The sequence below is a fragment of the Odocoileus virginianus genome, chromosome 8, assembly GCF_023699985.2.
Source record: "Odocoileus virginianus isolate 20LAN1187 ecotype Illinois chromosome 8, Ovbor_1.2, whole genome shotgun sequence".
Classification (NCBI taxonomy): Eukaryota; Metazoa; Chordata; class Mammalia; order Artiodactyla; family Cervidae; genus Odocoileus; species Odocoileus virginianus.
Window position 1 is genome coordinate 76,480,769 of NC_069681.1, and position 23,563 is coordinate 76,504,331.

Below are 23,563 nucleotides of genomic sequence, written 5' to 3' on the forward strand. Positions count from 1 at the left end.
CCAAGAGCCTTGGGTTGCTTTACCTGCACGGAAGAGTTAATCCTCCTGTGTAGCTCTCTCCGATTCTGTTTCCTGGAAGCTCTCCGCAGCCTCTGTCCACTTCAGCACCGCCTGGGCCCTCTCTGCACCCATGACTGATGTCTTCATCGCCCCTTCTCACCTGTCACACTCATTATTATTGTCAGGCACTTGGTGTGCCTCCCATCTATTACTCATTCCTGGAGGAGAGACAATGACAATCTCTCTTGAGTTGTGACAGTGTTTGCAAAAGGCAGATCACAGTGGGTTTCAGGAAGTATCAGCAAAGGGATGGAATTGTCTTATTTGACTCCAGTGACCAGGCTATGGGAGCTTAAGAGTTGGGGGGTTGAGCCACATGAATAGAGAAGATGGCTTCCGAGGTGAGCCCTGGGGTCTGGACTTGGTCAACATGTGAAGAACGCAGTTCACAGACCTTAGGATGTATATCAGGAAATCTTTCTTGGTGCTGATGCAAAGAACAGCAGGATGGACTTCCCTGGTGGTCCAGTGGCTAGGACTCTGCTCTCCCAATGCGGGGGCCCAAAGTTCAGCTGGGCTTCCCGGATGGTGCTTGTGGTAAACAACCCGCCTGCCAATGTATGAGACGTAAGAGACTTCGGCTCCATCCTTGGGTTGGGAAGATGCCCTGGAGGAGGGCATGGCAGCCCACTACAGTATTCTTGCCTGGAGAATTCCACGGACAGAGGAGGAGCCTGTTGGGCTATAGTCCATGGGGTTGCAAAGAGTCGGACACGACTGAAGTGAGTTAGCACGCACGCATGTTCAATTGTTGATCAGAGAACTAGATCCCACATGCCGCAGCTAAGAGTTCGCAGTTACAGTTCAGTCGCTCAGTCGTGTCTGACTCTTTGCAACCCCATGAACTGCAGCATGCCAGGCCTCCCTGTCCATCACCAACTCCCGGAGTCCACCCAAACCCATGTCCATCGAGTCGGTGATGCCATCCAACCATCTCATCCTCTGTCGTCCCCTTCTCCTCCTGCCCTCAATCTTTCCCAGCATCAGGGTCTTTTCAAATGAATCAGCTCTTTGCATCAGGTGGCCAGAGGATTGGAGTTTCAGCTTCAACATCAGTCCTTCCAATGAACACCCAGGACTGATCTCCTTTAGGATGGACTGGTTGGATCTCCTTACAGTCCAAGGGACTCTCAAGAGTCTTCTCCAACACCACAGTTAAAAAGCATCAATTCTTCAGCGCTCAGCTTTCTTTAGAGTCCAACTCTCACATCCATACATGACCACTGGAGAAACCATAGCCTTGACTAGATGGACCTTTGTTGACAAAGTAATGTCTCTGCTTTTTAATATGCTGTCTAGGTTGGTCATAACTTTCCTTCCAAGGAGTAAGCGTCGTTTAATTTCATGGCTGCAATCACCATCTGCAGTGATTTTGGAGCCCCCAAAAATGAAGTCAGCCACTGTTTCCACTGTTGCCAGCAAATTTGGAAAACTCAGCAGTGGCCACAGGACTGGAAAAGGTCAGTTTTCATACCAATTCCTAAGAAAGGCAATCCCAAAGAATGCTCAAACTACCACACAATTGTACTCATCTCACACGCTAGTAAAGTGATGCTTAAAATTCTTCAAGCCAGGCTTCAACAGTACATGAACCGTGAACTTCCAAATGTCCAAGCTGGTTTTAGAAAAGGCAGAGGTGATGTAAAGTAATTAGCCTCCAACTAATAAAAATAAATGGAAAAAAAATAAAAATAAAAAAATAAATAAAAATAATAAAAATAAAAATACAAAAAAAAAAAAAAAAAGAAAAGGCAGAGGAACCAGAGATCAAATTGCCAACATCCACTGGATCATCAAAAAAGCAAGAGAATTCCAGAAAAACATCTATTTCTGCTTTATTGACTATGCCAAAGTCTTTGACTGTGGATCACAACAAATTGTGGAAAATTCTCAAAGAGATGGGAATGCCAGACCACCTGACCTGCCTCTTGGGAAACCTGTATGCAGGTCAGGAAGCAACAGTTAGAGCTGGACATGGAACAACAGACTGGTTACAAATAGGAAAAGGAGTATATCAGGGCTGTGTATTGTCACCCTGCTTATTTAACTTATATGCAGAGTACATCATGAGAAACCCTGGGCTGGAGGAAGCACAAGCTGGAATCAAGATTGCTGGGAGAAATATCAATAACCTCAGATATGCAGATGACACCTCGCTTATGGCAGAAAGTGAAGACGAACTAAAGAGCCTCTTGATGAAAATGAAAGAGTTCACATGCCACAACTAAAGATCCTGAGTGCTGCAACTAAGACCTGCTGCAACTAAGACCAGATAAATAAGAATAAATATTGTTTAAAAATAAAATACCCCATTTGGGAAGAAAAAGAACAGTAGGAATTTAAGAACTAAACTGGACTAGGTTCAAGATGGTGGAGTAGAAGGATGTTCACTTCCTTCCTCCTGCAAGAGAACCAAAATCACAGCTAGCTGCTGAACAACCATCAGCAGGAGGATGCTGATGGAGGTATCCAAAAAAGATACCCCATGTCCAAGGACAAAGGAGAAGCCACAACAAGATGGTAGAAGGGTGCAAGCATGATAAAATCAAATCCCATACCCACTGGGTGGGCGACCCACAAACTGGAGAACATTAATGCCAAAGAAGTTCTCGCACTCGTGTGAAGGTTCTAGGCTCCACATCAGGCTCCCCAGCCTGGGGATCCCCAGGGAGCCTGACTTTGAAGGCCTGCAGAATTTGATTCTAGGCCCTCCACAGGACTGAAGGAAAAACAGAGACTCCACTCTGGGAGGGCACAAACACAGAACCAGACTGGACCCCCCTGGTTCTTGTCTGGAATGGGGGTGGGGATGAATGCGGTCCTCTGTCATTCACTGTATCGGGGTTATAGGGCCGGGCACACCGGGGTGCCCCTTCCTCTCTTGCCTCGTACAGGTAAGCCCCTGTGCATCCATCCCTTGCCCCACCGTGCAGCCGCCTCTGACTGGCATCTTCCCTGGTTCCCTGTGCTGCACTTGCTGTCGCAAACCTCTGCTGCATCCTCAGGTGGGAAAGGCCCCCTGGGGTCCCCAGGACTCGGTACCCTCGTCACGTCCTCTGGGGAGGCCCTGCTCTCTGGGGTCCCAGGGGGCTCCGGGGCCCTTCCCCAGTTTGAAAGCTGTTAATCTACAGACCCAACAGAGGATGTGATGGTTGGATGACATCATCGACTCAATGGACATGAGTTTGAATGAACTCCGGGAGTTGGTGATGGACAGGGAAGCCTGGCGTGCTGCAGTCCGTGGGGTTGCAAAGAGTCGGACACGACTGAGCGACTGAACTGAATCTGTAGACCCAGCCTCTTTGTGTGGCACGTAGGTTCTTCCTGATCTGACCTGGCTGACGCTGCCTTCCTCTCTGACTTCATCACTGGCAGTTCTTGTCATCCTTTTCTCAGCAATGCCTGATAAACTCCCAGTCACCCATTCAGGGCTGCTGCAGAGATGAGGTGGGCTGAGGGCTCTGTGATAAGCCACTTCTTTCTGTGCCTGCGTCTGCAGGAAATGGCTACATTTCAGTTTTATTTTTTAATATATATATATATTCATTTTTGCTGCATCCCATGGCCTGTGGGATCCTAGTTCCCCGAGTAGGGCTGGAACCTTTGCCCCCTGCAGTGGAAACGTGGAGTCTTAGTCGCTGGGACCACCAGGGAAGCTTTTCACTGCTGTGTTTTGAAGGCTGCAGGGAGCATCCTTCCCAGAAGCTCTGCCTGCCCTGGCTCCCCGCCTCCAGGCCCCCAGCGTCCCTGCCTGGCTCAGCCAACGCTCCGTGTTGTCCTCTGAGCTGGACTCCTGTGCTGGAGCCGCGCTTGCTCCTTTTGTACCCTGGACTCTTGTGCTAGGAGAGGCTGTGTTCGCTGAGTGCGCACAGCATGTGAGATCCAAGCGCGTGACGGAAGGAGGGGGAGTGAATACAAGTCACGGCACAGGACCCAGTAGATGGGCAGGGGGAGGATTTGCTTCCTCTCATCTCGCCAAGCCTTTTCCCCACGTGGAGGAACTGCTATGTGTGCGAACGGTGGGAACTTTGCTGATCTGGTAGAAGAGGTGGTGGGAGGTGATTCCTGCAGGGTTAACCTCTTGACAGATGGAGCTGCTCTTTTAAACAATTTATTGTGAATTATTTTGAACATACCGGGAGCTACAAAGAGTCTCATCCATGTCTCTACCTCCCAGATTAAGAGACAAAACATTGCTAACGTGGCTGCAGCCTTTAAACCAGTATCTTGATTTTGGTGTTCATCACTCTCCTGTAGTCTTTTTTGTTTTTCCCAAAATTTTTTATTTATTTTATTTTTGACTGTGCTGGGTCTTTGTTGCTGTATGGTCTTTTCTCTAGTTGCAGTGAGCGGGGGCTATTCCCTAGTGGTGTGCGGGCTTCTCGTTGCAGTGGCTTCTCGTTTTGGAGCTTGGGCTCTAGGGCGCACCTGCTTCGGTAGCTGTGGCTCCTGGGCCCTAGAGCACAGGCTCAGTGATTGTGGCACACAGGTTTCGTTGCTCTGTGGCATGTGGGATCTTCCTGCATCAGGGATCGAACCCATGTCTCCTGCCTTGGCAGGTGGTTCTTTACCACTGAACCACTAGGGAAACTCCCCTATAGTCTTTTCTACTTTTATATCAGTTAGATATGTGTTTACATGCATGTATATAGAGCATATGTCCATTTTATATAGATTTACGCTTATCGTTTTGAAAACCATTGATTTATGCCGTATGGTCATTACCTACCACCTTGCTTTTTTCAGTGTTCTGTCTGGAAGGTTCATCTCCAGCTTCCATCTGGGTTGATCCATATAAAGCTAGTTAATCTTTCTTGCTGTGTGAATACCACTGTGTAGTATTCCGGTTTGTGTATCTTGTATCACTCACTAGAGTGTCTGGTTTGCTTCCAGCTTTTTTTCTTTTCACACAGTGATGCTTCTGTGAGCATTCTTGTTAACACATACGAGGTCTTCTCAAGGATGACTTATACCAGTAGAGTTTCTGGGTCATTGCAAATGTGCGTCTTCAACTTTATTACATTTTGCAAAAATTATTCTCCGAGGTTTATTGACTCCATTCTTGAACAGAAAGAAACCTTGTTTCATTCTGATAAGTGAGTTATGTTAATCAGATGTAGTGGATCGGAAGTTACATTTCAGTTGAAGACACTTACTTGAGCATGGTCTGTGTGTCTGATTTGTAGAGCCAGGATGCTGACTTAAAATAGAGATAGTATGTGCAAGGTTCGAATTTATATAAACTTCTACATAGAAAGAATTAGGTTACATCCAGCAGGTTGTTCAAAAAGCATGTTGGATCATTTTTAGGATCTGGATGGCTCACTGTGGGGCTGTTTGTTGTATGAATATTTGAGTGAGTGAATAAATGAATAGAACTGTAGAGCTCAACACAAGAATGGTAAAACACAGTGGAATAAATAGAAACCAAGTTAGTGTCCTTGAAAAAAAAATTAGTCACTCATTCGTGTCTGACTCTTTGCAGCCCCATGGACTGTAGCTCGCCAGGCTCTGTCCATGGCATTCTCCAGGCAAGAATACTGGAGTGGGTTGCCAAACATCCTCCAGGGGATCTTCCCGACCCAGGGACCAAACCTGTGTCTCTTTCATCTCCTGCATTGGCAGGCAGGTTCTTTACCACTAGCGCCACCTGAGAGTCGAGGTGCTAAAGGGAAGAGCTCACAGTGTGGGGAGGTTCCCCATGCTGGTTTATAGTCAACCTTGCCGGAGGCTGCAACTTCATGTGATGTTTGCCTTTGGCCTACACCCCTGTCTGGGGGCAGGGTCCTGACACACCTGCAGTTTCTTTCCTTCATCACGAGCTCGGAACCTGGGCAGGCCTGACATGCTTTCCCGATGTGGGGTCTGTGCCTCCCCTTCTGCAGGCGAGACCCTCCTCTGGTCTGGTGTGGGTGACAGACCAGGGCTACCTCCCTCCCAGCCTCAGTCAAGACCCCGACAGGCCTGAACCCAGGCTTGGCAGACAGCTCATTCCCACTGCAGCCCTGTTGCCCTGCAGTCGTGGCTGTTTTCCCAGAGACGAACTTCACCCTGGCCAGGTGCCCCCTGAGGTCCCTGCTGAGTGTCACCTTGAAGCGCCATCCAGAACGTGCTTGCGGTCAAGTGTCAGTTTGCGCGGGGCTGCTGAGACAAAGTGGCGCAGACTGTGGCTTCCATAGAGATGCGTCCCCAGGTTCTAGAGGCGGGGGTGGTTTCCTCTGAGGCCGCCCTCCTCAGCTTGGAGGTGGCCGTTTTCTCCCGGGGTCTTCACAGCAGCCTCCCTCTGTGTCTCTTGCCCAGATTGCCTCTTTTCATAAAGACACCAAGAGTATTGGGTTAGGGGCTTCCCTGCTGGCTCAGCTGGTTAAGAATCTGCCCTCAATGCAGGAGACCTGGGCTCAACCCCCTGGGTTGGGAAGGTCCCCCGGAGGAGGAAATGGCAACCCACTCCAGTCTTTTTGACTGGAGAATCTCCCGGATCAAGGATCCTGGTAGGTTACAGTCCTCTTTTTATAAAGGTACCAAGGATGTTGGGTGAGGACGTATACTAATGACCCCGCATTAACTTGATTGCCTGTGTAAAGACCCAGTTCCCAATATGGTCACTTTCTGAGGTCCTGGGGCTGAGGACACTTCATCCCATGAAGCTTGGGGGTCACAGTGCAACCCCTAAGAGGGAGGCACACTGTAGGATTCTGTGTAATTGTTAAAAGGTTTCTTGCAAACACAGTGGGTTTTCAGTGACTGGGGAGGTAAGTGTTCTAGACATTTTCATACTTTCTCACATTTACATTTGCATACTTTGTGACAGATGCAGAAACAAATTCACAGTTTGTTACCAGACTGGGTCTAGTACAGCCAGTGTATTTACTTGCTAACTTCTAGGAAGGAAGTTGTAGAGATCAGTTTAAAAAGAGAGATTTTTGTCACTAGAATTACATATAAATTGATTTTTTTTTCCCCCTAAGAGTTTATTGCCTGAAGGCATGCCTTGTGACTTTTTTTTTCTTTTCTTTTCGTTTTGATTTGTTTTCAAGTTTATTTCAGTTGTTGTTCTAAAAGAAAATTTAAAAAACCTGAACAAATTTTTTTGTTGTTCTAGATTTAAAAGAAATTGTGTTTGTCATCCAGAGTCAAAGTAATTCTTTTCATGTGAAGAAAGCAGAACAGTTAAAACAAAGCATCTTAAAGCAGTCTGCAGATCTTACACAGGTACGTAAAGATGACTTGGGATGTCTGATTATTTCTTGATACGTTTATGTTTTCCAAAGCTCTTGGTCCATAGCGAGTCAGTTCTATTTAGATAGAATACACCTTCTGATTTGTTTTGCTGGCTTAATATGGACTATTTGTTGTTTAAAATGCTCTAGTTAATTTCTAATGCTCTAAGTATCATGTTCTAAATTATTATATACATATTTTAACAGACATGTAAAAATGTATAGGACTAGCATGGTTTCATCATAAAATATGACAGAAAAAAGTGGAAGAAATAACTTTTTAAAGGCGGAGCTTAAGCAAAGATAATTAATGTTCGAAATTTTGGTAACAGGTTCTAAGGCAATTTTTATGTTGAAATAACACTTTCATTAACTTTTGTGCAGTGCTGCTTCTATAAGTTTCTTAATCTGTTTTTTGATTGGTTATTATTAACTGAACTTCTGATTTGATTTATAATGTAATATCTGAGGAGGATTATGGAGAGAAAGATTGACACATCCAGGTGTACTTTAATAAAGTTTAAAATAAGCGTGAACTGAATTGAAATCTGTTCTGCATATTGTGGGAGGTTTGCGGCAAAGGAAGGTCTACCCACGTATGCAGCCATATAGAAGCATTCCTCCTTAGCCAAGCAGATACGGTCCTCCCAGCCCACTACACTGCATGGTTGTGGCCTTGGCCTTCAAAACAGAAGTGCTTGTCTGGAGATAAAAGCCATCAAGAGTTCTTCGACCAGAGACCTGTTTGTTTGGCAGATGGCTTGCTTTCTGTTGGGAGCGTGGAAGTAAAGGGTTGGAAATAACAATGGAAAAGTGAACAACCTTAATGGTGTTCAACGTCAGGGCACTGCTGTCAGTGAGGCTTATTGTGTTTGTCCTTTAAATGCTGTATGTCAGAAAGTCATCCAACCTCCCCATGTCCCCACAAGGACAGATCCTAGCTCCTCTCCTTGGAGCATCAGAATGTCTCAAGGGACAGGAAAGGATTGCAGGCTGTAGACAAGTGGGTTTTTTGGTCGGGGTGGGGCAGTAATTAGAGATAGTAGCTTGATTAAAGTTCTCCTTTGTCTGGGCTTCCCCTGTGGCTCAGCTGGTAAAGAATCCGCCCGCACTGTGGGAGACCTAGGTTTGATCCCTGGGTTGGGAAGATCTCCTGGAGAAGGGAAAGGCTACCCACTCCAGTACTGTTGCCTGGAGAATCCCATGGACTGTAGTCCTTGGGGTCGCCAAGAGTCGGACACAACTGAGTGACTTTTGTTATTGTCTGGAAACCCAACTTGGGCCAGAGTGACTTGCAGTGAACCAGGGACAGGGAAGTATTCTCAGAACTTTGTTTACAGTGGGGAAAATGTATGTGGGTACCTTTTGGAGGAAAGCAATAGGGATTATTATTATTATTATTATCAGTGCTATGGTTTTTCTAGTAGTCATGTATGGATATGAGAGTTGGACTATGAAGAAAGCTGAGCACAGAAGAATTGATGCTTTTGAACTGTGGTGTTGGAGAAGACTCTTGAGAGTCCCTTAGACTGCAAGGAGATCCACCCAGTCCATCTTAAAGGAAATCAGTCCTGAATATTCATTGGAAGGACTGTCGCTGAAGCTGAAACTCCAATACTTTGGCCACCTGATGCAGAGAACTGACTCACTGGAAAAGACCCTGATGCTGGGAAAGACTGAAGGTGGGAGGAGAAGGGGATAACAGAGGATGAGATGGTTGGATGGCATCACCAACTCAATTGACATGAGTTTGAGCAAGCTCTGGGAGTTGGTGATGGATAGGGAAGCCTGGCGTGCTGCAGTCCATGGGGTTGCAAAGAGTCGGACACAACTGAGCAACTGAACTGAATAGGGATTATAAAATGTTCATTCTTCTTTCCTGCCCCTTAGGCAGAAGGTGCTGCTAGGGGCTGGGAATGCCTGCTTCTTCAGGGATCTGGGGCTTACATGCAGGACCACTGGGTGACTCCGGGGAGGATGGGTACAGGTTCCTGTCTAAACAGAGTGTGGCCGTTGTATATATGGTTGGAGAATGTGTGCGTCTCCCAGGAGTGGAGGCAGGGTGACAGCAGCTGAGGGTGTGGATCTGGCAGAACTGTGGGAACCTCCCGTGCTCCTTACCTTTTGCCAAGACGTCCCGCCAGAGCTTGTTAACTCTAGTCCCACCTTTGGTGCCAGCTTCATTTCCCACCCCTTGTCCCCTTGTATTTTCTTTGCCAGTAACTGCAAACTCTTGGGCGTCCCTGGGCCTACCTGGCTATGCCTGTGACCTTGCACAGGACCCCCTTCATCTTGACAAGCTCCTGGGGGTGCCGTTCTGCGCAGCGTCTTGACCCACAGGGACAAATTGCTTCCTCCTTGGTTCTGCTTTTATTGTATAGTTTTCACTTTTGTACTATTTTTGTTCTGTCTCTCTTTTATAAAATTTGAGAGCAGAGACTGTCTTATTGGTTTTTGATCCTCAGAACCAAGCACAGAGCTTTCCATGTTCAAAACCTGAGTCCTCAGTGAATATTTATTACACTGAGTCCCTGAAATTAATCATCCAACTCTATCCATATTTTCTTTTCTATTGTAATAGAAGTTACCTTTTATTTCTTTTACAGTATGGTCACTTTTTTCTTAAACTGTTTTTTAAAATTGAAGTTTAGTTAATGTACAATGTTGTGTTTCAGGTGTATGGCAAAGTGAGTCAGTTTTATGTGTGTGTGTTTGTATATGCACCTTACCTTATACACATACACAGATATAAATTTTTTTCAGATTCTTTTCCATTATAGGTTATTAGAAGGTATTAAATATAGTTCCCTGTGTTCCATAGTAGGTCTTTGTTGTTTATCTATTTTATATATAGTAGCAGGAATATGTTAATCTCAAACTCCTAATTTATCCTTCTCCCTTCCAGTTTGGTAACCATAAGTTTGCCTTCTATGTCTATGAGTCTGTTTCTGTTCTGTAAATAAGTTTGTGTGCATCTTTGTTTTTAGTTTGCACATATATTTGTCTCTGGCTTACTTCACTTAGTATGATCATCTTTAGATCCGTCCATGTTGCTGCAAATGGCATTTTATTCTTCTTTATGGCTGAGTAGTTAGTATTCCATTGTGTATGTACCACATCTTCTTTCTCCGTTTGTCTGTTGATGGACACTTAGTTTGCATCCATGTCCTGGCTATTGTGAATAGTGCTGTCATGAACTGCACACACACTACACACTGCAGTTTTGACTCCACACACACACACACACACACACACAGACTCATATGAAATCACAGGTTCTTTGAAGGCAGATGCTCTGGCTTGTTCTGCTTTTAATTCTCTCATAGTACCTTTTGCATAGTGAATATTCACCATACAGCATTTGAATTGAATTCAGAATAAATGGAACAAATGAAAACTAAGCATTATTTTTCTTTTCTTTTTTAAAGCATTATTTTAAGTAAATTATTTTATCTATTAAAATTATTTGTCTTAATTTTTAAATTGATTAGATCCACCACCTCTTATATTAAATATAAAAACTATTTTACTTCTCCCCAGGAAGCCACAGAGTTTAGGGAGAAAACTAGAATAAAATGAGCCGGAGTCGATGCTTGGAAAGTGTGATCTCACGCTTAAGTGGATCTTTGAGAGACAGTATGGAAAAGAACCGGAACATTCACTGACTGCTTTCACACAGTCAGCGTAACAATGACTAAGGAAGGTGGGAATTCACTTCCCCATAAACAGTCGACTTGAGGAGGGCAGGAGTAGGCAGCTCTGCTCTGCTTTCCTTCTGTCTTGCTTGCTGTAAGCTGATGGATCTTGTCCTTACCTGCATGGTTGAAGCTGGCTGACACCCTTACTTTGCACCCTGGTGTGTGGAGGACAAGTAGGGATCTTTTAAGCATATGACCTTGAAGTTGTTGTTCAAGTTGTGTCGCCAAGTTGTGTCTGACTCTCTGCGACCCCGTGGACTGCAACCAGGCTCCTCTGTCCTTCACTATCTCTCCGAGTTTGCTCACGTTCATGTCCATTGAGTCGATGATGCCATCCAACCATCTCACCCTATCACCTCCTTCTCCTCCTGCCATCAATCTTTCCCAGCATCAGGGTCTTTTCCAGGGAGTCAGCTCTTCACATCAGGTGGCCAAAGTATTGAAGCTTCAGCATCAGTCCTTCCAATGAAAAGTCAGGGTTGATTTCCTTTAGGATTTACTGGTTTGATCTCCTTGCAGTCCAAGAGACTCTCAAGAGTCTTCTCCAACACCAGATTCCATTAGAAAGCATCAATTCTTCGGCACTCAGCCTTCTTTATGGTCCAACTCTCACATCTGTTCATGACTACTGGAAAACATAGCTTTGACTGTATGGACCTTTGCTGGCAAAGTGATGTCTCTGCTTTTTAATACGCCATCTGTCTAATTTCAGTGTGCTTCTGCTTAATTGGTATTGTCCTTTGCTTTCACTGTTTGCAGTTTAGATCACCTGTTTAGCCAGTGACTTAGACGGCCACTAGGTGGCAGTATTGGTTTTACATTTAAAGACACCTAATTAAGCATCATCATCAAGAAACCCCTCTCCCCATCCCGTTTCCATGGTCATACGTGGAGTCTAGACTGAAGCAATAGGAAAGCTCCCTTTAATTATCACAAGGTCTGTCTTTCTTTTTCTGAAATTCTTTCCTAGCATGAAAGCCAGCTATGAGTATTGAAATAGTTATGACAGAACATTGTTTTAGCACTTGGGTTTAATTTGCTCACAAGATCCAGGGTGTCCTGTTACGACTTAAAGTAATTTCATCTTTGGGTTAACAAGTCTTGTGGTAGTTGAAATGGCTGAAACGATTGTAAGCATTTGTAACTGTTCATGATGCTGGGTCATTTTTTTTATCTTTGTAGAATTCTTCATGTTACTTATATGATTGAGAGTTGAATTTATTCCATGGGTAGCATTTTGGAGATCCACAGATGGCTGAAAGCTCACATTGGGCCTGCAGACAGTTCTTCGAGCAGTGATGAGCTCCCTGACCTAGAACTCCATGGAAATAGAGAAAGAAGACTCAGTGCAGAGAATTAAGTGCTGAGATACACAAAATATAGGGCAGCAGGGTCACTTTGAGAGGCAGGCAGTGGCTCCCTAGTTATAGCTTGACTGAAATTTGTTTTAAAAAACTGATGTGTTTTTTTTTTTCTTTTTTAAAAAAATTATTTTTTATTGAAGGATAAATGCTTTACAGAATTTTGCTGTTTTATATCAAACCTCAGCATGAATCAGCCATAGGTATACATATATCACCTCCCTTTTGAACCTCCCTCAATTCCCTCCCCGTCCCACCCCTCTAAGTTTGACACAGAGCCCCTATTTGAGTTCCCTGAGCCACACAGCGAATTCCCGTTGGTTATCTATTTTACATATGGTAATGTACGTTTCCATGTTACTCTTTCCATACATCTCACCCTCTTCTGCCCTCTGCCCGTGTCCGTAAGTCTATTTTCTGTGTCTGAAACTGACACGTTCTTGAGAAGGAATTGACGGCCTAGTCATCAGCCGAGGAAACTGAGGCTGTTCTAACCCGAGGCAGAGTTATGAGGGCTTCTCCAGCCCTGTGGCATGGGGCGGCCAGCTCCTCCTCCTCCGAGGGTCAGCCCCGTAGTTTGCCAGGTGTGTGCTGCGCCTCTAATGGGACAGGATGTCACCTGTAACCTGAACTCAATGTCTTCAGGGTGCAGTTTTGGTTTTTTCCATAGATTTGCCCACCATGAGCATTCAGAACAGTTGCTTAGTGAGGAAGAAATCACCGGTAAGTTTTATCATGTGAATATTTATCTGATAGCCCAAAATATCTCTTCCTCCCACACCACCAGATGTCTAGAGCTGCTGTTTATTTATTCATTACTCCTGTTGGGTTGCACTTGACTACGAAATCTGCCAAAAATTAAGGTGCAAAAATTTAATGGTTTCTGCAGTCATGCATCTGCTTTTAGCTGTACTCTTTTGCTTTGGCAAGTGGTCCTCTATGCCTGTTTTGCCTCAAGATGCTAAAATGCAGTTTTACTGAAAACACAAGACGTTTTTCATTCTTCTCATGTGACTGTAGGAATCAGGAGCCTAAGCAGACTTTCTGTCTGAAGCTTAACACTGTACTTGGAGTTGTTACTGGAGTGGTGACGCTATTCTTGTTCTCTGAAACAATCTGGGTCATTGTGGATTGTCATTCCCATCTCTAGGTTTGAAGCCTATAGTGCAGTTCAAAATGGTTTTGAAGTCTGTGGTGAGACATTTCTTCTAATGAGGAAGCCAGCAGACCTTACCAAGTGCTTCCTGTGTGCATAGAACCATTCTGGATTGTTGTGGAGCACTTCGCGAGGAATTGACAAAGATACTCCAGTTCCTTGAATTACTTATAGATGGTGGTGGTTGTTTTTCAGTTGCTCAGTCATGTCCTACTCTTTGTGAGCCCATGGAATAAGATAGATGGTAACCATCTCATAATAGAAAATGCAGGAGATGCAGGTTTGATCCCTGGGTCAGGAAGATCCCCTGGAAAAGGAAATGGCAACAACCCACTCCAGTATTCTTGCCTAGAGAATCCCATGGACAGAGGAGCCTGGTGGGCTACAGTCCACGGGGTTGCAAAGAGTTGGATGTGACTGAGCACACACATAAGTAGAAATTAGAAATCAAGTTAAGTCTATTAACCTTCTATTGGACAAACATTAACTGCACAATTCTAGCTATATTAGGTACTTTGAAACATCTCTAGACAGTCTGCGGGACCCTGGAAAAGACAATAGTCACGAAGCTGTTTAGGAAGCAGAGCGATGTGGAAAAAGCATGAGTGAGTACAGTGCCGACAGCGCCTGGTGAAGCTTGAGGAGATAAAGAGGGAAGACTTGTGTCAGATCGGGAAGGAGGGGGCGGGAAATGAGCTGGAGGGATGTTGGTTTAGAACAGGGTACAGATCTGGGCGATGTAGACATGAATCATCAGTGTGGTTGGCTTTGGGGTGCCTAGAGACCCAGGGTTTGTTTGGGGGGATGAGTAAGGCGTGTTTTAGCAGGAAGAGTGGTCTTTTTAGATGGAAATGGGTGGAAAGTCGAGCTGGCGAGGTGGGGGAATGCGGTTGCCTAGTGTGGGGTCCTGAGTGCATGTCTCTAGAGAGAAGACTGCAAATTCGGAAGAAGTGCTACTGTTTTTCCTCAAATGTTTTCTCCCTGAATTACAGATGGAAGGGTAAACGTGCAGTTATAGAGCCTGACTATTTAAAGAGGCTCATGAACAAAAGCCAAGCGGAGGTGAGGCTGACAGAAACCCATGAGCAGAGTGTGTGTGAGACAGTCTCTGATTTGATCAGGCACTTGAGTGTGTTTTGTCCTAAATACCTATTCTGTGTAGCGTCTGTGTGTCAATTATATTATGACTTAGGTGTTTTGAAAAAATTCCTTCTGGACTGGATGTTTGTGGGAAAATTCTGTTTTTTTTTCTGTTTGTTCATTTTGTTAAATAAAAATGGGCGCTGACAGCTCAGTCTCTGGTGAAGACTCGATTGGAGAAGCTTGTGTCTGTGGTCTGTGTTGTGATGCAGAGACTGTCCAATGAGAGGTTTTGTTTTTTCCCCCTCTCCTGCGTCCTGGGATCGAGTAACCATGGTTGATCCGAGATCACTTTTACTGCAGCTTCAGAAATGAATGAACACTTGCTTAAAATTATAGGAACCATTATTGTTCTCCTAAGGAATTTCTTTTTTAAATTTTTATTTATTTTCATTAACTGTTATTGGCGTATGGTGGCTTCACAATGCTGTGTGAGTTTCTGCTTACAGCAAGGTGAATCAGTTACATGTATTCATATAGCCCCTGATTTTTGGACTTCCTTCACATTCAGGTAACCCCAGAGCATTCAGTAGAGCTCCCCGTGCTCTACACTAGGTTCTCATTAGTTATCTATTTTATCCATAGTATCAATAGTGTGTATATTTCAACCCCAATATCCCAATTCACAGAGGAGTTTCAAAATCAGATTAAATTGGAGGGCTTCCCTGGTGGCTCAGTGGTATAGAATCCTCCTGCCAGCGCAGGAGACACGGGTTTGATCCTCGATCCGGGAAGATCCCACATGTCGCGGAGCAGTGAAGCCTGAGCACCAGAACTGTTGAGCCTGTGCTCTAGGGCCCAGGAGCCACAGCTGCTGACCCTTGGGCTGCAGCTACTGAAGCCCACACACCTAGAGCCTGTGCTCGGCAATGAAGAGGCCACCCCAGAGAGAAGCCCCTGCACCCCACCTGGAGAGTACTCCTGCTCGCCACAACTAGAGAAAAGCCCACACAGTACTGAAGACCCAGCACAGCCAAAAATAAATACGTGAAAAGATTTTTAACAAAAAACCCCGAATAGCCAAAGCAGTTTTGAGAAAGAAGAATGGAACTGGCGGAATCAACCTGCCTGACTTCAGGCTCTACTACAAAGCCACAGTCATCAAGACAGTATGGTACTGGCACAAAGGCAGAAATATAGATCAATGGAACAGAATAGAAAGCCCAGAGATAAATCCACGTACCTATGGACACCTTATCTTCGACAAAGGAGGCAAGGATATACAATGGAAAAAAGACAACCTCTTTAACAAGTGGTGCTGGGAAAACTGGTCAACCACTTGTAAAAGAATGAAACTAGAACACTTTCTAACACCATACACAAAAGTAAACTCAAAATGGGTTAAATATCTAAATGTAAGACCAGAAACTATAAAACTCCTAGAGGAGAACATAGGCAAAACACTCTCTGACATGAATCACAGCAGGATCCTCTATGACCCACCTCCCAGAATACTGGAAATAAAAGCAAAAATAAACAAATGGGACCTAATTGAACTTAAAAGCTTTTGCACGACAAAGGAAACTATAAGCAAGGTGAAAAGACAGCCTTCAGAATGGGAGAAAATAATAGCAAACGAAGCAACAAAGGATTAATCTCAAAAATATACAAGCACCTCCTGCAGCTCAATTCCAGAAAAATAAATGACCCAATCAAAAAATGGGCCAAAAATCTAAACAGACATTTCTCCAAAGAAAACATACAGATGGCTAACAAACACATGAAAAGATGCTCAACATCACTCATTATCAGAGAAATGCAACTCAAAACCACAATGAGGTACCATTATACACCAGTCAGAATGGCTGCTATCCAAAAGTCTACAAGCAATAAATGCTGGAGAGGGTGTGGAGAAAAGGGAACCCTCTTACACTGTTGGTGGGAATGCAAACTAGTACAGCCACTATGGAGAACAGTGTGGAGATTCCTTAAAAAACTGGAAATAGAACTGCCATATGACCCAGCAATCCCACTTCTGGGCATACACACTGAGGAAACCAGATCTGAAAGAGACACGTGTACCCCAAGGTTCATCGCAGCACTGTTTATAACAGCCAGGACATGGAAGCAACCTAGATGCCCATCAGCAGACGAATGGATAAGGAAGCTGTGATACATATACACAATGAAATATTACTCAGCCATTAAAGAGAATACATTTGAATCAGTTCTAATGAGATGGATGAAACTGGAACCCATTATAAAGAGTGAAGTAAGCCAGAAAGATAAATACCAAAATAGTATACTAACGTGTATATATGAAATTTAGAAAAATGGTAACGATAACCCTTTATGCAAGACAGAAAAAGAGACACAGATGTATAGAATAGACTTTTGGATTCTGTGGGAGAAAGTGAGGGTGGGATGATCTGAGAGAATAGCATTGAAACATATATATTATCAAGTGTGAAACAGATCGCCAGCCCAGGTTAAATGCATGAGACAAGTGCTCAGGGCTGGTGCACTGGGGAGACCCAGAGGGATGGGATGGGGAGGGAGGTGGGAGGGGGGTTCAGGATGGGGAACACATGTAAATCCATGGCTGACTCATGTCAGTGTATGGCAAAAACCACTACAATATTGTAAAGTAATTAGCCTCCAACTAATAAAAATAAAAATAAAAAATATTTTTAAAATAGATTAAATTTGAAACAGTGAAGGAGAGAGGCTAAAGCATGTTTTTTTTTTTTTTTAAAGTAGGTTCTAAAAAAAAATAGGTTCTAGTAAAATAAAGACTCGTGTATGTTTTGAAGACTCTGAAGTGTGACTTTTTACCTTAGCACAAGGCACAGGTCATGCCTGGTCGGGGAATCACTCTGAATGAGGAACAGGGAAGAAGTCCCTGCAGGATGAGTACGTGGAGAATGGGATGGGCAGAGCTTAGAATGAAGGCAGGACCTGGGGCAGGGCAGAAGCACAGATGAATTATGGATCCATTTTTAAGGCATCCTCCAAATACAGAAGAGAAAATTTAGAAGTGGATTAGGTTACAAGGTGTGTTTTATTTTTTAGGTGGGTATGGTGCCCCCACTGGGCTTTCCTGATAGCTCAGTTAGTAAAGAATCCACCTGCAATGCAGGAGACCCCAGTTTGATTCGTGGCTCGGGAAGATCTACTGGAGAAGGGGTAGGCTACCCATTGCAGTATTCGTGGGCTTCCCTGGTGGCTCAGCTGGTAAAGAATCCGCTGCAATGTGGGAGACCTGGGTTCAGTCCCTGGGTTGGGAAGATCCCCTGGAGAAGGGAAAGGCTACCCACTCTAGTATTCTGGCCTGGAGAATTCCATGGACTGTATAGTCCATGGGGTTGCAAAGAATCAGACATGACTGAACAAATACATTTCATTTTATGGCAGATGTTGGATTATATTTTCTGTTTTAGGCCAAAAGGGGCCAGACTAGCTGCTTAGAAATCTTTGTACTCTCCCTACCCACAATAGCTTAAAAAAAAAAAAAAAGATGCAAAGAAAACTTCCTTATTCAGAGAGTATAAGATTGTGCATGAAGAAAAAAAAATGTACAAAACTAACAAAAGAGTTTATCAAGGTCACTAGTTATAAGGGTCGATGTTTAAAAATCATAAGCAGTGACAATTAGAATTGAAAATTTTAAAATGCTATCAGTTATTCATAGCATCAAAAAGCATTAAACACCCAGGGATAAATCTAATGAAAAATATTCAGGATTCTAAATGCAAAAGTAGGAAACATTACTGAGAAAAATTGTTGTTCAATTGCTAAGACATGTCTGACTGTGACCCCCTGGACTGCAGCACGCCAGTCTTCCCTGTCCTTCACTGTCTTCCTGAGTTTGCTCAAACTCGTGTCCATTGAGTTGATGATACCATCCAAACGTTTCATTCTCTGTCATTCCCTTCTCCTCCTGCCCTCAATCTTTCCCAGCATCAGGGTCTTTTCCAGTGAGTTAGCTCTTCACATCAGGTGGCCAAAGTAGTAGAGGGTCAACTTCAGCACCAGTCCTTCCAATGAATATTCAGGACTGATTTCCTTTAAGATTGACTGGTTTGATCTCCTTACAGTCCAAGGGACTTCAAGAGTCTTTTCCAACACCACAGTTCAAAAGCATCAGTTCTTCTGTGCTCAGCTTTCTTTAGAGTCCAACTCTCACATCCATACATGACTACTGGAAAAACCATAGCTTGGACTAGATGGACCTTTGTTGGCAAAGTAATGTCTCTGCTTTTTAATATGCTGTCTAGGTTGGTCATAGCTTTTCTTCCAAGGAGCAAGCATCTTTTACTTTCATCGCTACAGTCCCTATTCACAGTGATTTTGGAGCCCAAGAAAATGAAGTCTGTCACTATTTCATTTTTTTCCCCGTCTATTTGCCACGAAGTGATGGGACCAGATGCCATGACCTTCATTTTTTGAATGTGAGTTTTAAGCTAGCTTTTTCACTCTCTTCTTTCATCTTCATCAAGACTTTGTTTAGTTTCTCTTTGCTTTCTGCCATTAGGGTGGTATCATCTGCACATCTGAGGTTGTTATTCCTTTCAGCAATCTTGATTCCAGCTTGTGATTCATCTAGCCTGGCATTTCCCATGATGTACTCTGCATCATGATGACACTGCAAAAGTCGGACACGACTGAGCAACTTTCACTTCACTCTGCATATACGTTAAATAGGCAAGGTGACAATATACACCCTTGACATACTCCTTTCCCAATTGTGAACCAGTCAGTTGTTTCACGTCTGGCTCTGTTGCTTCTTGACCTGCGTACAGGTTTCTCAGGAAAATTAAAGAAAAATTAAAGAAAGCCTAAACGAACAGAAAAAAAGCATACTAATAGATTGTAAGATTCAATAGTGTGTCCATTTCCCCCAAATTTATGAACAGATTAAATACAGTCCCAGTGAAAACCCCAGTAGATATTTCACTGGAAATTGCCAGGCTGACTCTAAGATTTACATGGAAATCAAATAACCACAGTGAAGAGAACAGGCACTTCTAATTTTGTTGCCATCTTTTGTGTGGTATGAACTTTATTTAAAACCTGGTAGAATCACAACAGTACAAATGAATGATTCTTTCTGCTTATTCACAGAAAGTTTTGGAAATGACTGTTTTCTTGAGAAGAGTTAGGCCTTGGCTTATTAATTAAAAAAAACCTTATTTCCATGCAGTAAGCCAGGAGAGCTGGGAGCAAAGCTTTTCATGGATTAGTGTGAAGAAGCTTAAGAAAATGGCCTTGTGTTTTCTATTTTAGACTTTTTTGTTGTTGTTGTTGGCAAGGAGGCAGTGTGAAGCACTTCCTTGAAAGGTGAGTCAAGTGGCTTTCACTAAGCTTCCCTTTTTATTGTTGTTCAGTTGCTAAGTTGTGTCTGAGTTTGCAACCCCATGGACTGCAGCACGCCAGGCTTCCCTGTCCTTCCTGGAGCTTGCTCAAACTCCTGTCCATTGAGTGTGTGATGCCATCCAGCCTTCCCGTCCTCTGTCGCCCCCTTCTCCTCCTGCCTTCAATCTTTTCCAGCATCAGGGTCTTTTCCTTTTTTAGGTGAGACCAATCGAAAGCTTAGTTTCTTAGTGAAGTTTGTTCTTTGTAGTAATTGACAATGTTAGGTAATAACATTATATATTAAACTTTAAGTTTTTATTACATTACTATGAATAAGAATTTATGCATCCATTTACTAAGGCTTTGTGGAATATTGACTCAGGCAAGGCTTGGGCAAGATGCCCCAGAACACAGCAGTGAGACAGTCCACTTCCTCAGGGGCTTGCTCAGCGGTGATCAGTTCCTCACATCTTGTCATGAACATGCCTTTCTGTTCGGCCCCCAGCATTTGGACCCCCTCCCTTACCAGCAAACTCAACCCCATGTGAGTCTGGTGGGAGTGGGCTCGGCCCACTAAAGACATCAGAGGCCAGATTTGGGGTCTCCCTGGCTCAGGGAGGGTGTTGGAGGTTGTAACAGGATTCTGTGTCTGGAGCCAAGACCCATAGATGTGGTCACTTAATTTTTTTAATTTAAAAAATTTTTATTTTTTGGTCACACTGCTTGGCATGCGGGATCTTAGTTCCCCAGCCAGGGAGGAGTGGAAGTGTGGAGTCTTCACTGGACCTGCAGGGAAGTCCTGAAGTGAGCACTTCAGCTGTCCCTCCCCTGGTGGTGACAGTCAGGACCGGATGAGGCGGCAGCACATGCTGGTGTGTGGAGGAGGCAGTGCTCTGGGCCAGGTGACCCCTGTGGGGTGACCTCCTCCTTGTGATTCCCCGTGGTCATTCCCCTGCATGAGCCGCCCTCCAGGAGGCCCATGCTGGGATCGAGGGACCCTGCACGTCCCTTCCTGCAGCCACATCAGCAGCCTCGGTGAGAACACGGGCCCGGCAGCAGCCTGCCCTGGTTGGAAAGTTTCGCTTTGTCGTGACATTTGAACTGAGCCTTGCAGTGGTGTTTGCTGGACTCGTGCCTGGGGTGGCTGCAGGGACTCCCTCGGATGGAGACAGTGAACTGGGGTCTCTTGGGATGTTGGCAGAGGGGTCAGCCACTCTGAGCTCACACAGCACCCTGAGTTCCTATTTGGGGAGGTGGGCTTGGCGGGATTAGCGAGACTCCTAAAACGTGGGGCTGGGGTCTGCAGTGGAGACCCTCGAGGAGGGTTCACGTCTGCAGGAGTGATGACAGCTGACTTTGATTGAGTGCTGGCTAGTGGTAAAGAACCCACCTGCCAGTGCAGGAGACATAAGAGACTCGAGTTCGATCCCTGGGCCGGGAAGATCCCCTGGAGGAGAGCATGGCAACCCATTCCAGTATGCTTGCCTGGAGAATCCCATGGATGGAGGAGCCTGGAGGGCTACAGTCCATGGGGTCGCACAGAGTCGGACAGGACTGAAGTGACTGAGCACGCACTGTCATCTTTATTTTCCTTCGTGCCCGTGTCAGTGCACTCTGCCACTTTTGAAGCCTCAGCTCATCTAAGTTATTATATGATTTCTGCAACTCTCCCCATTTGCAGAGAGGAAACCAAGGCATCTCGGGATTCAGCAACCTGCCCATGCTCCCATCCCTAATAAGAGGTGCCCTCAGGCCTGCCTCTCAGTTCTGTCCTGTCTCCTGACACGCAGGTGGGGCCTTAACCTCAGGGCCAGGCAGCAGATTGCTGCAGCTGCTGTGTGCAAGTAACTCCATGCCTGTACCCTCTCTCACTTTGCCTGCTTTTATTGTTTTTTAATACCATTTTTTGTTGACAGTGTATTCTAGATTTCTTTGCTTAATGTCTGCCTCCTTCATTAGAACTTGAGATCCAAGAGGGCAGGGACTCTGATCTGTGTTTCCATAGTTGTTGGCTATATTCCTAGAACAGTACCTGGTACATAGTAGTTGCTCAACAAATATCATACAATCAATAATAGTATTAGTAACCATTACATTCACGCATGTGCCAGGTGCCTGGCATATATTAACTCACTTGATCCCCAGGGCTGTTGTTACCCTCCCTCATATTAGAGGTGAGAAAACAGACCACAGGCGGGTCTGGGAACTTGCTCAAGGCTGCAGGGTTCAGAAGAGCTGGAGCTGGGATTCTGATGTAAGCACTTTGGCTCCAGAAATGGTTCCTAAAATGCAAAGATTCACTACCTCTCATGAATGAGTGAATGATTATTTAAAGCAGGTTTTATGAACTATAAAAATGTATTTAGTAGAGCATTTCAAAGTAAATAGTTAAAATAAATTACATCAATGATGAGGTAATATTTTCTCTTGTTAAGAAATGACAGTTAATGATTAAGACAAATTTCTGGGGGAAAATATATTTAATATAGGCTTAGGTTCTTGGAAGGTTTGTTATTATAGCATCACATGTAATCTGCTGGTCCATAAATGAATGGTGGGTTTTTAAAGGCTAGTAAATCTGTCTGATATATGTTCCCAACAAGATATTATACATCTCTATTATTACCCTCATAAGATAGGCCTACTTCATATGGAAGAAATTATAACAATAAACAGATGTTAATTTTTGTCATGATTTATTTGTTAGTCTAAAAGCTCAGTTCAGTGCCTAAAAACTATATAATCGTTGGGCTTTGGAAATGCAGTTGAACTGGGATCAGTCTTAAAACATGATTCAGTCCTTTAGAACGTTCACCTAATACTGAACAAATGTCTTGGCTTTTGCTTTCTGAGTACTGGGTCTGAATAATGAGACTGAATTAGACCATAAACTCATGTACTGCCAGGCTTATATTTTATATTAAGGTATGGGTGGTGCTAGTGGTAGAGAACCCACCTCTCAGTGCAGGAGACATAAGAAACCTGGGTTCAATCCCTGTGCCAGGGAGATCCCCTGGAGGAGGACGTGGCAACCCACTCCAGTATTCTTGCCTGGAGAATCCCATGGACAGAGGAGCCTGGCAGGCAATGGACTATAGGGTCAAAAAGAGTTGGACATGACTGAAGCGACTTAGCACACGTGCAAGGACAAGTTACAAATTTTGGGAAATAATCTGTTGACAAGGGAAAAGGAAAGCATCACAGACTTGAATTAGTGGATTTTGCTTTTTTTTTTTTTTTGAGAGGCAGAAGAAGACCAAACCAAACTTGCCTAATAATTAAAGTTACTTATGACTTTTAAAATATTAATCTGCTTTGATCCACATTCACATGTTGGCATTTTCATTCATACTACTGATATTTTTAGATATAAATTTTGAATGATTTCTCCCTCCATATCAAGAATAATGGGCTTTCTCCTCTCAGAGCATCTTCAGATGCTCACCTGTGGAATCTGAACCTTTTCGTGAATGAAGATGATGAATATGTATGAAAGCCAGGTACCAAGGGAGTGTTTGTTTTGAATTTTTGGTTCTCAGTAATTATTAGTGTCTTTAAATGTGAATGTGCCTTGAGAAAAAATGTTCAAAGGAAGTACTGTGGGAAGGTCCTGTAGGCTTTCTGACTTCAAAG

The 23,563-nt window shown here is 44.2% G+C and overlaps 1 protein-coding gene across 2 annotated transcripts in view; it reads left to right on the plus strand.

Annotated features, from left to right (window-relative positions):
• The window catches only part of B3GLCT (beta 3-glucosyltransferase), a 108,218-nt gene that overhangs the window by 23,438 nt on the left and 61,217 nt on the right, over window positions 1–23,563 (plus strand). The window contains exon 4 of one of the 2 annotated variants that reach the window (XM_070471760.1): window positions 7,163–7,272. In XM_070471760.1, coding sequence (XP_070327861.1) covers window positions 7,163–7,272 — 110 coding nt within the window. Of the gene's footprint in view, window positions 1–7,162; window positions 7,273–19,892; window positions 19,916–23,563 lie in introns of those variants that run through there. The other variant, XM_070471759.1, reaches the window with a different exon arrangement.